This window comes from Cucurbita pepo, chromosome 14 (assembly GCF_057944985.1).
Source record: "Cucurbita pepo subsp. pepo isolate OVF chromosome 14, ASM5794498v1, whole genome shotgun sequence".
In the NCBI taxonomy this organism is placed as follows: domain Eukaryota; kingdom Viridiplantae; phylum Streptophyta; class Magnoliopsida; order Cucurbitales; family Cucurbitaceae; genus Cucurbita; species Cucurbita pepo.
The window spans coordinates 6,526,988-6,540,973 of NC_141811.1; the positions used below are offsets into that span (position 1 = coordinate 6,526,988).

At 37.5% G+C, this 13,986-nt stretch overlaps 2 protein-coding genes and 1 non-coding gene across 3 annotated transcripts; 2 read left to right on the forward strand and 1 right to left on the reverse strand.

Annotated features, from left to right (window-relative positions):
- Positions 1–2,258: 2,258 nt before the first annotated feature.
- On the forward strand, positions 2,259–6,019 carry LOC111810431 (G-type lectin S-receptor-like serine/threonine-protein kinase At4g27290). The gene is made up of 7 exons (XM_023697137.2): positions 2,259–3,512; positions 3,592–3,729; positions 4,475–4,605; positions 4,692–4,902; positions 4,986–5,223; positions 5,307–5,454; positions 5,542–6,019. Exons 1-7 carry the CDS (start codon positions 2,483–2,485, stop codon positions 5,845–5,847), a joined length of 2,202 nt encoding a protein of 733 aa, XP_023552905.2. The 5' UTR covers positions 2,259–2,482; the 3' UTR covers positions 5,848–6,019.
- Positions 6,020–8,568: 2,549 nt separating this feature from the next.
- Positions 8,569–8,641, forward strand: TRNAA-CGC (transfer RNA alanine (anticodon CGC)). Its single transcript has one exon. It is a non-coding gene; the product is annotated as a tRNA-Ala (tRNA).
- Positions 8,642–9,728: 1,087 nt separating this feature from the next.
- RAT5 (Histone superfamily protein) lies at positions 9,729–10,433 on the reverse strand. The gene is made up of 2 exons (XM_023696626.2): positions 10,166–10,433; positions 9,729–10,076 (listed from the first exon to the last, which is right to left on the reverse strand). The coding sequence occupies exons 1-2, from the start codon at positions 10,352–10,354 to the stop codon at positions 9,861–9,863; spliced, it is 405 nt and encodes a 134-aa protein (XP_023552394.1). The 5' UTR covers positions 10,355–10,433; the 3' UTR covers positions 9,729–9,860.
- Positions 10,434–13,986: the final 3,553 nt, after the last annotated feature.

Consider the following 13,986-nt stretch of genomic DNA (forward strand, 5'->3'; position numbering starts at 1 on the left):
TCGTAAGTAAAAATCATATATTTTAATACATGAGGCATCCTTAGTAATCATTTTTGATATGAATCCAATCACTCATCAATTGCATATATTCAAAGAAACATTGATATGAATCCAATAACTCATCGATTACATATATTCAAAGAAATAATTATAAGAACTCATCCATTGCATGTATTCAAAGAAACAATTATAATGTATTCAAAGAAACAATTATAAGAAGCCATGCAAATAAGCATCAAATTAAGAAAAGAATTAAGTGACATACTTTTTAAGATTATTTATTTATGTTATGTCTTATTTTCTTCCATTTGTATTTAATAACTTTTATTGTTAGTTTGTAATTGGTAGATGACTTTGACATATTTAAATGCATGTAATACTCAATTTTGAAATCGCTACAAACACCTTATGTTTGAAATCCTTTGGTTGTTATGTTTCTTTCAAACCTTACTTTAGGTTTAATGTTAAAATCGATTTATTGGATTAGCCATGATCAAACTAATTTTGGAGTAATTCGGTATCTAAGAGTGACCATCATAGATTCCAAGTTCGATCTAAGAGTTTGCAATGATACTAGAAGGACCTCTAGTTTTGCAAAAATTCATCATTGTTGGTGCTTATCATTTGGTATCTAGAAAGTCTGAGCCTAGTTTTTACTACTATTTGAGCATCTAGGGAGGTCTCGATATTCCAAGCAATTCTTTGATCTGAATCTTACCCATAAGGGTCGGTATAGGTTGTCCAACCTTTTTATTCGGACTTAGGTATCTTGTTTTATTTACACAATGGATGACCGAAGTTTTGGGTTAAGGTGTTACCTCATAAAATTATGATGGGATAGTATGATGTTTGATAATCTCAACATCATTCGTAAAAGGTTAGCTAGCAAACCATCCTACAAGGCTTTATGTTGCCTAAGTTTGGGGGAGGGGGAGCGACCTCCGTGTGTTGAGCTACTGGTTCAACCTACGTTGTCCCACGACGCCTCTCAAGAACGAGTTTACAGCTTAATGACCCCATTCAAGAAACCTCTGACCATTTCCCATGGTTGGGGCAGGGCATAACATTAATTTTTCATATCATACATACAACGTATTCTCATCATAAATGACCCTTCTAAAATCCTAAACATGCATATTCTAACCACTTAAGACAAAAGTTGTTTTCATGCTAGCACGTCCTAGTGATCCCTACAAATATTGCTAGAAAAGGTCCAAATAGCTAGTTTTTCTTCATATTAGGAGCTCTAAAAGGTCTGACATTTCTATGGTAAATCCTAATTCAAGTAAGATTAGGGTTAGTATCAAAATTAAACCAAATAAAAGTGGAAAGAAGATCAAACGGGATAAAAAGGTGGACACACATGCTCTCACACGCTGCCACATGCGGTTGATATATCTCCCACGAGCAAGTACACACGCAAGTACATCATGCATTAGAGGGGGATACGCGAACTCCTTTCGTGACACATGGTACGCTCTCATTAGTGTGTTTGGCACTCATGTTTTAGGTTAAATTTCTCATGGACATATGGTTTCCTCCAAATTTTGTTGTCATGACACGTGGTGCGTTCAGGAAAGTCACGAATCACTAGTTAGATCTACGAATTAATATTTTATTATAGTAACTTTGTTCTATATCGTTGTGGGTAACGTATAAACCTCCGCCTTAACAATAACTAAAAAAATACACCGTTCGGTATATTAGTCAAACAATATATGATGTATAATGTAGTTAATATTTCCCATATGGTTAATTTTATATTGGCATCACTTATTTAATATACTAAAGTACAAGATCTATCACTTATACATCCAATTTACCACCAAAACTAAAATAAAATAAATGAGAAAAAAAAAAACAAATCGAATCAGCTCTCAATAATAATAAAAAAAACAATAATCTTGAAATGATCAAAACACGTAATTGAAAAGAGATGAAGAAACTTGTATTTTTTAAGTCGTCTAACTTGACATTTAACAATAGTGTGATATGTGATCGTTAACTTTAGGATGAAGTGAAACATTTAAGTTGGAGCATATATTAATTAAAAAATTTATGATAGGGAGAGTATAACTTGGTATATAAGTTATATTAAGTATAGAGTAAATGAGTTAATTTATGTTAGATTCAAAGTTGTTGGAGTATTTGTTGTGTGAATTACCCGAGAATTAATTGAAGAAGTGGAGGGTGAATTGATTGGTAATAAATGTGTACATTTATTGGCCTGTCCATTCCCACTTATAATGCCCACAATTCAAGTGGTCAGCGTACACAGGCCCACAGCCGCCGCAACCAATTCTACTCGGAGGAGCCGTTCAATTTCCTCCTTGTTGAGGCCCCCATTGTCAAGGCAGAAGAAAAATCAGTCAGTCATCCTCGACCTCAATCGGATAATGCCGTCTGGTATGCAACCACTCCCTTTAACTCTTAACACCCTCTTCTTCTTCTTCTTCTTCTTCTTCATAGTCGCTCCATCGATATGGGCTCTTTATCTCCACCAATCCTGGTCCTTAACTTGGTCTTTTATCTCTTCACCTCTGCCGTTGCCACTGATTCCTTGACTGCTCAAAACCCATATCTCAGAGATGGGTGTACTCTGGTCTCCAGAAATGGAATCTTCGAATTGGGTTTCTTCACTCCTGGTGTTTCGGGCCATCGTTATTTGGGAATTTGGTTTAAGAATCGCCGAGGTCCGACCTCCGTTTGGGTGGCGAACAGGAAAGCCCCAATTAATGATTCATCTGGTGTGCTGGTGATGAATCTTACAACAGGTAATCTGGCGCTCAATACCCACAATTCCACCGCCGTTGTTTGGTCCGCAAGGTTACTGAGAAAAGTCCCCAATGGGGTACTCCAACTATTGGACACTGGAAATCTTGTGCTGCGGAATACCGACGATGAAAATCCCCAAAATTACTCCTGGCAAAGCTTTGTTTCAAATAAGGATGAAGTTTATTACCAATATGCTGTTGTAAATAAGTCTCATACAGTGATGGTGGTGATGAACCAATCCGATTACAGCCCTGCCATGTATTTGTGGTCTGCAGCTGAGAGTCGGTGGACAGTTCACACTTCATCACCAAGAGATTTCTGTGACAATTATGCCATGTGTGGCCCCTTTGGATATTGTGATGTAAGGGTAACTCCATCTTGTAAATGTATTGAAGGGTTTAAGCCAAGATCACCTGATAGTTGGAAGGCAGGGGAATTTGCGGATGGTTGTGAACGAATCAAAGTGATGAATTGTGGTGATGAAGTTGGGTTTGCACCGCTCAACCAGATGAAATTACCAGACACAACGAATGCTTGGGTGAACAGAAGCATGAATCTTGAGGAGTGCAAGCAAGAATGCTTGAGAAATTGTTCTTGTATGGCTTATGCTAATACAAATATCAGTGGCGGTGGCAGCGGCAGTGGCTGTGGCCTATGGATTGGTGATCTAATTGACTTGAAGTTGATCCCGGATGCAGGACAGGATTTATATATCAGAAGGCTAGCATCGGATTTAGGTAAACATTGATTCAAAAAATAAACATTCAATTCAATCTAATATGCTAATTGTTTTACTTTTTCTTCGATGGGGAAAAGTCAAGCTTAGGGAGCCACGCAAAACTGGTGGATTGAATCCTAAGGTGAAGATTGCTTTGGTTGTGATTGCTTCCGGTTTAGGTTTGGCTATCATCTTCATATGCTTATACGTTTTCAAAAAGAGATCAACCTTCAAAGGTAATTTTTTCTTATACCATCATCGTATAATGCATTTATCACCCTAAAATACTCTTATTTCAATGGATATTGATGAACGGGAGAACTAAGAAATGATCAAACTGTTGAGGATTGTTGGGAGGGAGTCCCACGTTGGCTAATTTAGGGAATGATCATAGGTTTATAAGTAAGGATTCAATTGGTATGAGATCTTTTGGGGAAGCCCAAAGCAAAGCTATGAGATCTTTTGGGGAAGCCCAAAACAAAGCCATGAGAGTTTATGCTCAAAGTGGATAATATCATACCATTGTGTGGAGATCATGATTCCTAACATGGTATTAGAGCTATGCCCTTAACTTAACCATGTCAATAGAATCCTCAAATGTCGAACAAAGAAGTTGTGAGCCTCGAAGGTGTAGTCAAAAGTGACTCAAGTGTCGAACAAAAGAACGAAAGGTGTACTTTGTTCGAGGGCTCCTATAGGACTCAAGAGAGGCTCTATAGTGTCCTTTGTTCGAGGAGAGGATTGTTTGGAGGGAGTCACATTAGCTAATTTCGGGAATGAATCACTAGAGCTTGTGCTCAAGGTGGACAATATCATACCATTATGGAGAGTTGTGATTCTTAACACAAACATCTACGCATAAAGACGTGGTTGAAACATAACGTTACTTTTTTTCATCAAGATCATTCCACCGAAACCATCTTAATTCAGTCAATGTTACTCAATATAAATGTCAACATTGACAAAAGCTTAAAATTGCAGATGATCATGAGAAAATAGAAGGTGAAGACCTGGAGCTTCCCTTGTTTGATCTATCCTTGATAAATAGCGCCACAGATAACTTCTCGCTTAGTAATAAGCTTGGAGAAGGTGGCTTTGGGCCAGTTTATAAGGTATTTCTCTCAATGTTAACTCATTTGACACGCACTTTTTGTTCTTTTCAAACCAGAAATATATAGGAAAACATTTGAATTTCCAGGGTAAGCTTGCAAATGGACAAGAGATTGCAGTAAAGAGACTTTCACAGAGTTCTGGACAGGGAACGAATGAGTTTAAGAACGAAGTAATCCTTATTGCAAAACTTCAACATCGAAATCTTGTAAAGCTTCTTGGTTGCTGCATTCAAGGAGACGAAAAAATGCTAGTTTATGAGTATATGCCAAACAGAAGTTTGGACTTCTTTATATTTGGTAAGAACGCTTTTAAATTTCATTCTTTTTGTTTCATCGTATCGTATCTCGACTTTCACTAGACATCAAATTGAAATTGACAGATCGAACACAACGTCAATTATTAGTCTGGCCACAACGATACCATATAATTTGTGGCGTTGCTAGAGGACTCATGTATCTTCATCAAGATTCTAGATTGAGGATTATACATAGAGATTTAAAACCAAGTAATGTTTTACTTGATATGGATATGAATCCAAAAATCTCTGATTTCGGGCTGGCTAAAACTTGCGGTGAAGATCAAACCGAAGGACGAACGAAAAGAGTGGTTGGAACTTAGTAAGAGATCCTCGATATTTCCTCGAACATCTTGTTTTCTGCTTTTTCAAATTCAAATTTTTAAAAAGTTATCTATTCCACAGCGGATATATGGCGCCTGAATACGCTTTTGATGGACAATTCTCGGTAAAATCTGATGCATTTAGCTATGGCATTTTGTTGTTGGAGATCATTAGTGGAAAAAAAAGCAGAGGTTTCTGCCACTTGAATGCCCAAAATCTTATTGCATATGTAAGTTCCAAGGTTGAATTGTTTACCATACTTCTCTTCAAGTTCTTTGATTGGGAAAATGTATGTTCTTCATTTCTTGTATGGTAGGCATGGCGTTTGTGGAAAGAAGGGAATCCCGAAGAGTTGATCGACGAAGCCATTCGAGAAACGTGCATCATTTCGGAGGTATTGAGATGTATCAATATCAGTTTGTTGTGTGTTCAACAACGTCCTAACGATCGACCGACAATGTCATCGGTCGTTATGATGTTAGGGTGTGAAATTCGTTTGTCGCAACCGAAACAACCTGGCTTTTTCGTACAAAATGAAGCTATGGGAATGAAAGGTGACTCGAGTAAAGAAAAATCAACTTCAGCTAATCAAATTTCTATTTCATTCCCAGATCCAAGGTAAGTTCTTGATCAATATTTGCGAACCTTGCTTGATCCAAGGCTAGAGTTTGTTTCTATTTTATGGAAAAGTTCCTTCGATTTTACCTTAGGTGATATTTTCTGATATTTAAAAATTGATTGGATATATTGTTCAAAGTATAATTGGCATAAACGGGTTTTCCGACCCTTTGACATGCATCTAATGACAATCATAACATATTTCACGCTCAACATGCTCGATACAAGGGATAAAAATCAACTAGGGTATGTTGGAAAGCTCATAAACATGTTAAGACTATTAGAGTTCTCAAACATGCAAGCGAAAACTATAAATTTGTAAATTATGCTAGACGGTAAACTATACACGTTTTTAGGTTTAGCTGTCATGATATTAGGTCAATTAGGTTTCTAGATATGATTTATAATCATATGCTCCTTGTCCTAATCGACTCCTATATGTATCAATACTTGATCCATGTGGTTACTTATTTACTCGTGCATGTTTGAGCTCTTGGTTCTCGACCTTCTCGAAGCTGTTTTCCTTCCAAATTTCTAGGATTGGCTGTAAATTGTGTCTAGTTTTTTTAGCAATAAACAATTTTATGAGAATCCATATTTACACGGGTGAACCGATCCAAACAATGAGCAAAGATCATTAAATTCAGTGTTTTACCTCTTAACCTGTGATATCCCACATTGGTTGGGGAGAAGAACAAATCACCATTTATATGGGTGTGGAAATCTTCCCCTAGTAGACGCGTTTTAAAGCCTTGAGGGAAGCCCGAAAGGGAAAGCCCAAAGAGGACAATATCTGCTAGCGGTGGATTTAGGTCGTTACAAATGGTATCAGAGCCAGTCACCGAACAATGTGCCAGCCTTCTCGCTGTTCCCCGAAGGGGGGGTAGACACGAGGCGGTGTGTCAGTAAGGACGCTGGACCCTAAAAGGGGGTGGATTTGGGCTAAAGGGGGGTGGATTTGGGGGCGGTCCCACATCGATTGGAGGAAGGAAAGAGTGCTAGCGAGGACGCTGGGCCCCGAAGGGGGGTGGATTGGTTGGGGAGGAGAACAAATCACCATTTATAAGGGTGTGGAAACCTTCCCCTAGTAGACGCCTTTTAAAGGCTTGAGGGAGGCCCGAAAGGGAAAGTCGAAAGAGGATAATATCTGTTAGCGGTGGATCTAGGTCGTTACATAACCCGTGTTCGAGATTACTTTTGTCGACCTTACAGTAGCTATTTCTTCCTCAATTTCCTCAGTGTAGTTGTTTACGAATTCGACCGCCTTGGAGATCAATTTTCATGAGCCTTTCGAAGCTAGTTCTTCCCCAAATTTGTTGGGTAGGCCTCAAATTGAATATATTTTTTGGAACATAAAAAAAATTATAACGAGAACGGGTCTAAAATAGGTTAACCGATCTAAACGATGGCTAATGGTAAGAAAAACCAAAACTGTATAACATGGCAGGTTCAGAGGCGTCACCATCTTCAACCTCCAACCTTACCCATAATGTGAAATAACAATGGCTGACCCCTCTAAAACTCGATGGTTTTAGCATGGTTTCAGGGCGATCTTCGCTCGATTCCTACACAAAACTTGTAGTCCTACATATCATGGATCGAATGGAAGAGATTTGAGCTCATTTGGTTAAAAAATTAACAAGATATAAGGCTCGAAAGTATACCTAATAAAAAGAAAATGATACTTGAATGACATTAACGGTCAGAAAGATCTAAAAGTCAAATCCAAAGTTTGTCAATGCAGCTACTATAGAATACGAAGTTAAAGAGCTAGAGACGTATGAAGAAGGATCACAAAATATGGCTTGGCAAAAGGCAACGGAGAAATAATTTATACCCTTAGAGAAAAAATCAAACCTAGGAAGTAGTGTCAAAACTCGAAGATGTCAAACAAATCTTTTGCATGCCACTTTACAAAAGAAAGTCTCCCATGATGAATTAATTAAGAGGTACAAGGCTAGACTTGTAGCTCAAGGGTTCACTCAACAATATAAACTAGACTCTCATGAAATATTTAGTTCAATGGCAAAGATCACTACTATACCGGTCTTGCTAGCCCTTGGGGTAAGTAAAGATTGAAAATTATGACAGTTGGATGTGAAAATGTTTACTGGAGTCATGAATCAGTACATGCAAAGTCCGAAGAAGCCTCATTTGGATGCAGCTCGACAAACCTTGAAATATTTCACTATTGACCATGATCTTTTGTGCAAAAGATGTGAAGACTGCAAACTAGCTTGATACTACGATGTCAACTGTGCAGCAGACCACGATGCCCCGAAGATCAACCACTAGGTATGTGTTCAAGCTCGACTAGGAAAATATTTATTAATGAAGCAAAAGACAACCAATAATATTATTTTCAACTACAGAAGCGGAGTACATAGCAGCAAGTGGAGAACTCAAGAAAGTACATGGCTAAAACTCATGATTTGCACCAGAAAGTTGACCATCTAATATCACTTTATTGCAACAACCAATCTCCGGCTCATCTAGTAGACAATTTGATGACGCTAGAACAAAGTATCTGAAGGTGCACTACTATTTTATTTAGAGAGAAAATCTTGAAGGAAAAATATGTATGACCAAGTGGTAGACTTGTCTACAAAAAGGTTGAGTACTCGTAAATATAAGGGATATCGCTGTCAGCTGAATATGTTGCAACGAATGAGGACTAGTGTTGAGAGAGTGTTAAAATATTACCACTATCACAATTTGTAAATAGGGGGGTGTAGCTCATATGGTAGAGCGCTCGCTTCGCATGCGAGAGGCACGGGGTTCGATTCCCCGCACCTCCATTTTTGAAATATAACTTCATAAAATAAATTTATAATAGTGTATATATAGGACTTTGCATGTGAGAGGCACATGTTTAATTCTCTACACCTCTATGATTTACTATTTTTCTTGAAATTAAACTTCTTAATAATTAATCGATTTTTATTTTTAATTTTTATATCATATAAAAAAAATTAATTTCAATTACAAAAATCTAAAATTTAAAATAATATGAAATGCATAAATGGAGCGCACAGATTTAAAATAATATGAAATGCATGAATGGAGCACAGATTTAAAATAATATGAAATGCATGAATGGAGCGCATGTAAGAATCAAGACATTTGATTTCATATACATTTATGATCTGTTTTAAAATGTAAACTTAATCGTGGTTGAAAAAAAAAATTTGTTGCATTTTTAGGATGTTTGAGTATTTTTTAAACATAGTACTAACGGTACAAAAAAAAAAAATACAATGTCATGGAGTGCTAATCATACACGGAGTGCTAATCATACACCATGTTTATTTCAAAAGAAATATGAGTTTGGTAAATTCTATATTTGATAAATTTCTAATAAATTTTTTAACCTACAATATTTTAGGTTAAATAAAATTTTATATTTTATATTTCATAAACACAAAGTTATACACCAAATTAAAGTTAAAAATGGTTAGAATCAATCTTCAAGTTTTTTTAAGGAAATTGATTGGAGGCTCAAATCAAGCTTCTAAAAGCTACATTTTGTGTTTTTTTATTTTTAATTTTTAGTGAAGCAAGAAAACTAGTATTAACAAATTTCGTTCTAAATTTTTATTCCCAAAAAAAACTAGACACTGGCTTAATTTGAAACGCATTGTTCTTCCCCCAAATTCAGATGAACATTTGAAGCGCCAAAACCTAAAACAGATAGATTCACAATTCACAAAAAAGAAATTGAATCTTCAGAAAGAAAAACGAAAAAGATAATTAATACAGTTCCCTATATGGCCATTTGGTTAAGTGTGAAGCAAGAAATCCAAAGAATTCCAATTCCAATTCCAATTCCAATTCCAATTCCAATTGTGAATCAAAAATTCAAATGGAAGAAAAAGAAATCCACAATTGTCGAAGAAGATTGATCGTATTCACATCAGCTCTTTGATTAAAGTTAAGAACACATTAAAGTAAAGCACACAAGGCTAACAAAACCTAAATTCCAGATCTGAACACCTCGACCACGTTTCTTCATTTAATTTAGGATTCATCCTCACCACCAGACGCCTTGGAACTACCAGCCTTCTTCGGCAATAGCAGATTGTGAATGTTAGGCATAACACCGCCATTCGCAATCGTTACGTCTCCAAGAAGCTTGCTCAGCTCTTCGTCGTTCCTCACAGCAAGCTGGATATGGCGAGGCACAATTCTAGTCTTCTTGTTGTCCCTTGCGGCATTTCCAGCCAATTCCAGAACCTAGAAATTTTCAGGAAGAAATTCTTAACTGAAGGCGAATCGAAAATAGGAAAAAATTCAGGATTAGAAACTGGAGAAAGTGTTTATACCTCCGCTGCAAGATATTCGAGGACGGCGGCGAGGTAAACCGGAGCTCCAGCACCGACTCGTTCTGCGTACTTACCGGCTTTCAAGAAACGAGCAATACGACCGACAGGAAATTGAAGGCCGGCCTTGCTACTCCTTGAAGTGGCCTTCTTCGACGCTCCAGATCCCAAAGTTTTGCCTCTTCCCGCCATTGATTTGTCGAAATTTGGATACAGAAGGAGATGAAGTTCAAACTCAGGACTATTTTGAATGAAAAATAAAGGATGACAAATGGGAAGTTGCGTGTGCGAGTAATATATAAGGAACCGATTTTTAGACCAACCAATAGAATACAAGTACGCGGATCATTACCATGACCGTTCGATTACCATTCGGCGGACGGCTTAGATTGAACTTCGATTCGCCCACCGCTTGCGATTTGTAGTGTACTTGGGCCTACCACGTCCATTTGGGCCCTTCTCGTTTCTGAAAGATCCGTTTGAATGCGGGCCGGGCTTTCAACTTTTTTATTAAAAAAAAAACGTAGCTCCTTCCCTTTTATGCATGGCCCAATAGCTCTTGGACCCTTTCTCAGCCCATAATCCTCGGCTATTTTTTTTAATGTAAAAAAAATATTAATTTAATTTTTGAAAATTTTTAAAAAATTATTATTTTCATTTTCCCATAACTCACTATTAAATTAAATTAAGGTAAAACTAGTAGACGACTAAATTATTGAATAATGGTCGATATGTGAGGTATAATTTACAGAAATTGAATAATTCAACTTTAAATGCGTTCAAATGGTCAACGTATTTAATATATTGGAACACATGAGTTAAACTAATAAAAATGGAATTTGATTGGGTAATTTTAGAAATAAACATAAATAATTTGTTTAAATTGGGTTTCCATTGGAATATTTGGGAGTGAGAGTGAGACATTTAAGTATATCCATGTGGGTTTGAGTTGGAACAATATTGACCAAACAAACAATTTGTTAATAAAATAAAGTAAAATAGAACTTTATTTGATTGTCAATTTGTAATTTGGATGTTGTTGGAAGAATATAGTACCCACTCACATGTAAAACCAAGAACAAAGGGTTGATGGCCCCATCACCCTTATTCCTAATAAGACAAAAAATAAAACACATAATAATGTGTCACATCCATTTCTCATCATTATTATTCTCTACTCCTTACTATGAAGAGAGTAGGTTTTGACCCACACGTTGCGACAAGAGAAGCGACGACCCTCAAGTGGTGCCATCCAGCCACTTGGGAGGGCCTAGACGAGTGTCATGATGCGACTGAGGAGAACGGTGCATCATCTAACACACCACATGAACTGGGCATTGAAGACAAGTTGAGACATAAGCAAGACAGAGACATCGAATAGACAAGAGAGGCAAAGATAGGCTTGTTGAAGGGTCGGGTAGGGTCCCGGGCCTTAACCTCGAAACTCGAGGTTCCGGAGAGAATTTTGGCATACGGTTCAGGAGTTAAGTCCATCCATATGAAATATGAATGCTCGCCAAGTTTGGTGTCAATCGGACACCGGATGGAGAATGCACGATACCGTATGACCATTCACCAAAATCATGTCTATGCTTGGAAAATTGAAAATGACTCAAAATGTACTATAGGGGTACCATGGTGTTAGCTCTCCACCATCCCTGGGTCTTGTAGCCTAAGTGAGCTAACCTGTGGCACATACGTGTGCCACAGTATGGGCGAGCATGTCAAGACGAGTGTCTCGAGTGACTTTCTTTGAAATGGGTTTTTCAAGGATAGTACCGGACGACACGGGTGCGTCGGTACTGTGCCCCAGCCTGCGTGTTGGAGGTTGCTACATGCACCCGCTATCTGGCACGGTATCCGTAAATGACACGACATGGGCATGGTAGGGCCAATGCCTCGATAAAACCTGGATGGATGGATGTTTGGGAAATCCCGATGAGATGAGCGACACGTGGGCCCATGGCATGACCGAACGAGTTGTGATGGCCGACGACATCCTGAGACTCGAGATGGCACCAAGACATATGAACCATGTCGATGGGGATCAAGATGACAAGATGAGATGTGATGTTGTATTAGAGACCTTGACCCGAACAGAGGCAAAGTTGAGCTGAATGACTTAGCTTAGTGTAGAGGCAAGTCAGATGTGTCGTAGACGATTGAACATGCACGCGCAAGCGACGTGTGTGGTTGAATAAGCTTGGATTCCATACCAGCGATGTTTGATTGACTAAGACAAACCTCACCTAAGGTCCGACCACAAAGCCGGGGTGAAAATTATATATGGGGTTTAATTTCTCTTAAGGCTAACCGTAATCATGTCAAGATTATCACGCCGCATGGTAAAAATGTAGGACCGTGACACATAGCATACCCTTTAGGGGTGGGAGGCAGCTCAACACAATGAAAGGAAAAGTACATTAAGAATTTATTATCTCAACCCCCACTACACATTTGTCATTTTCAATGTATTTTTCACTTTATCTCACTGAAAAAAAATCTAAAATTTGAAAAGTGAGGTCGCTTTCGTTCCTTGAGTACTAACCTATTGATGTCCTTACTGAATTATTGACCCTCATCTCGTAGTATCTTATATACTGGTGTTTTTTAAGTTCTTATTGTCTCACGATAGTTCGTACTCAGCTACCTTAAAGTTTTTTTATACTACTTTGGAATTTCCATGGAGTCTTAGGGTAAGTTGGTTAGTTATATTGAATTGTTATTGTTCATGTTGCATACTCAATTATCACGTATCAATGAGGTCTATCTTTCATTGTTTGAAACTAATAAGCTACTAGGTCACTACGGGAAGTATCTCTCAATATCGGTCAACTAAAAGGCACTCTTCTACACTCGTGTATACCATTACCCTTGTAGAAAAGTCCATAACCAATGAATAGTTGAAAATCCCTTGATTCTTCTTACGTGAGTCCTATCTATGACACATAACTATATTCAGAAAATGCTTATCCAACTTTTGATAAAATTACTACGATAAATTGTGAACCCTCATCACTATGATAGGTTCACTAATAGGAGCTAATGGCTCAATTACAAGTCTTCACATCACCATAGAAGTCATAGGGGTGACCCTATAATTGATACTACCATGTACAACATCATATCCTCGGGACAACATCATCTCCTCGGAAGCGCCCTACATCATCTCCTCCGAAGCGCCCTCACAGGTCAAATAACACGAGGTTTGTTACTTTAGCATGGGGGGAATAATGTAGGATCCCTCCGACCTGTGCAATAGTTATTAATAAAAAAAACACTACGCTCTTTGCCCTATCCTTTTCTTTTCCTCTGTCTCCATGTGTACAAATTAATATATTAAATTTTAATTCCACTGTTTTTCTTTTTTTGAGCACACATGGAAGATGTTTTCCTTTGGCTCATGGTTTTGGAGTTCCCAATATAATAGTAAATGAGCTGTCATTTTTTTTTTTTTTTTTTTTTTTAAATTAACCCATTTTCAAATATATATATTTCTAGACCTCATTAATGTGAAAAGACATTCATGCCCCTCCCTTCACGAGTCAACACCATCTTACTCTCTTAAAATTCAAATTCTTGGCACTTCCCCCTTTTGGTGCTGAGATTCCCTCCATCTTCTAGATGCAACAACGGGTTGATTGAATCTTCTTTCAATTCTCTTTGCATGTCATGAGAGTTTGATAGAACTAAGAACTATCAATCCTACCATATATTTCAATGAATATGCGAAGGAAATGCTATTAAAATTATTAAAAGATATTTCAATTCATGTCACATTTAAGAAGAATGAAGTTTCATTGTTATAAATTTTGGGTGGATTA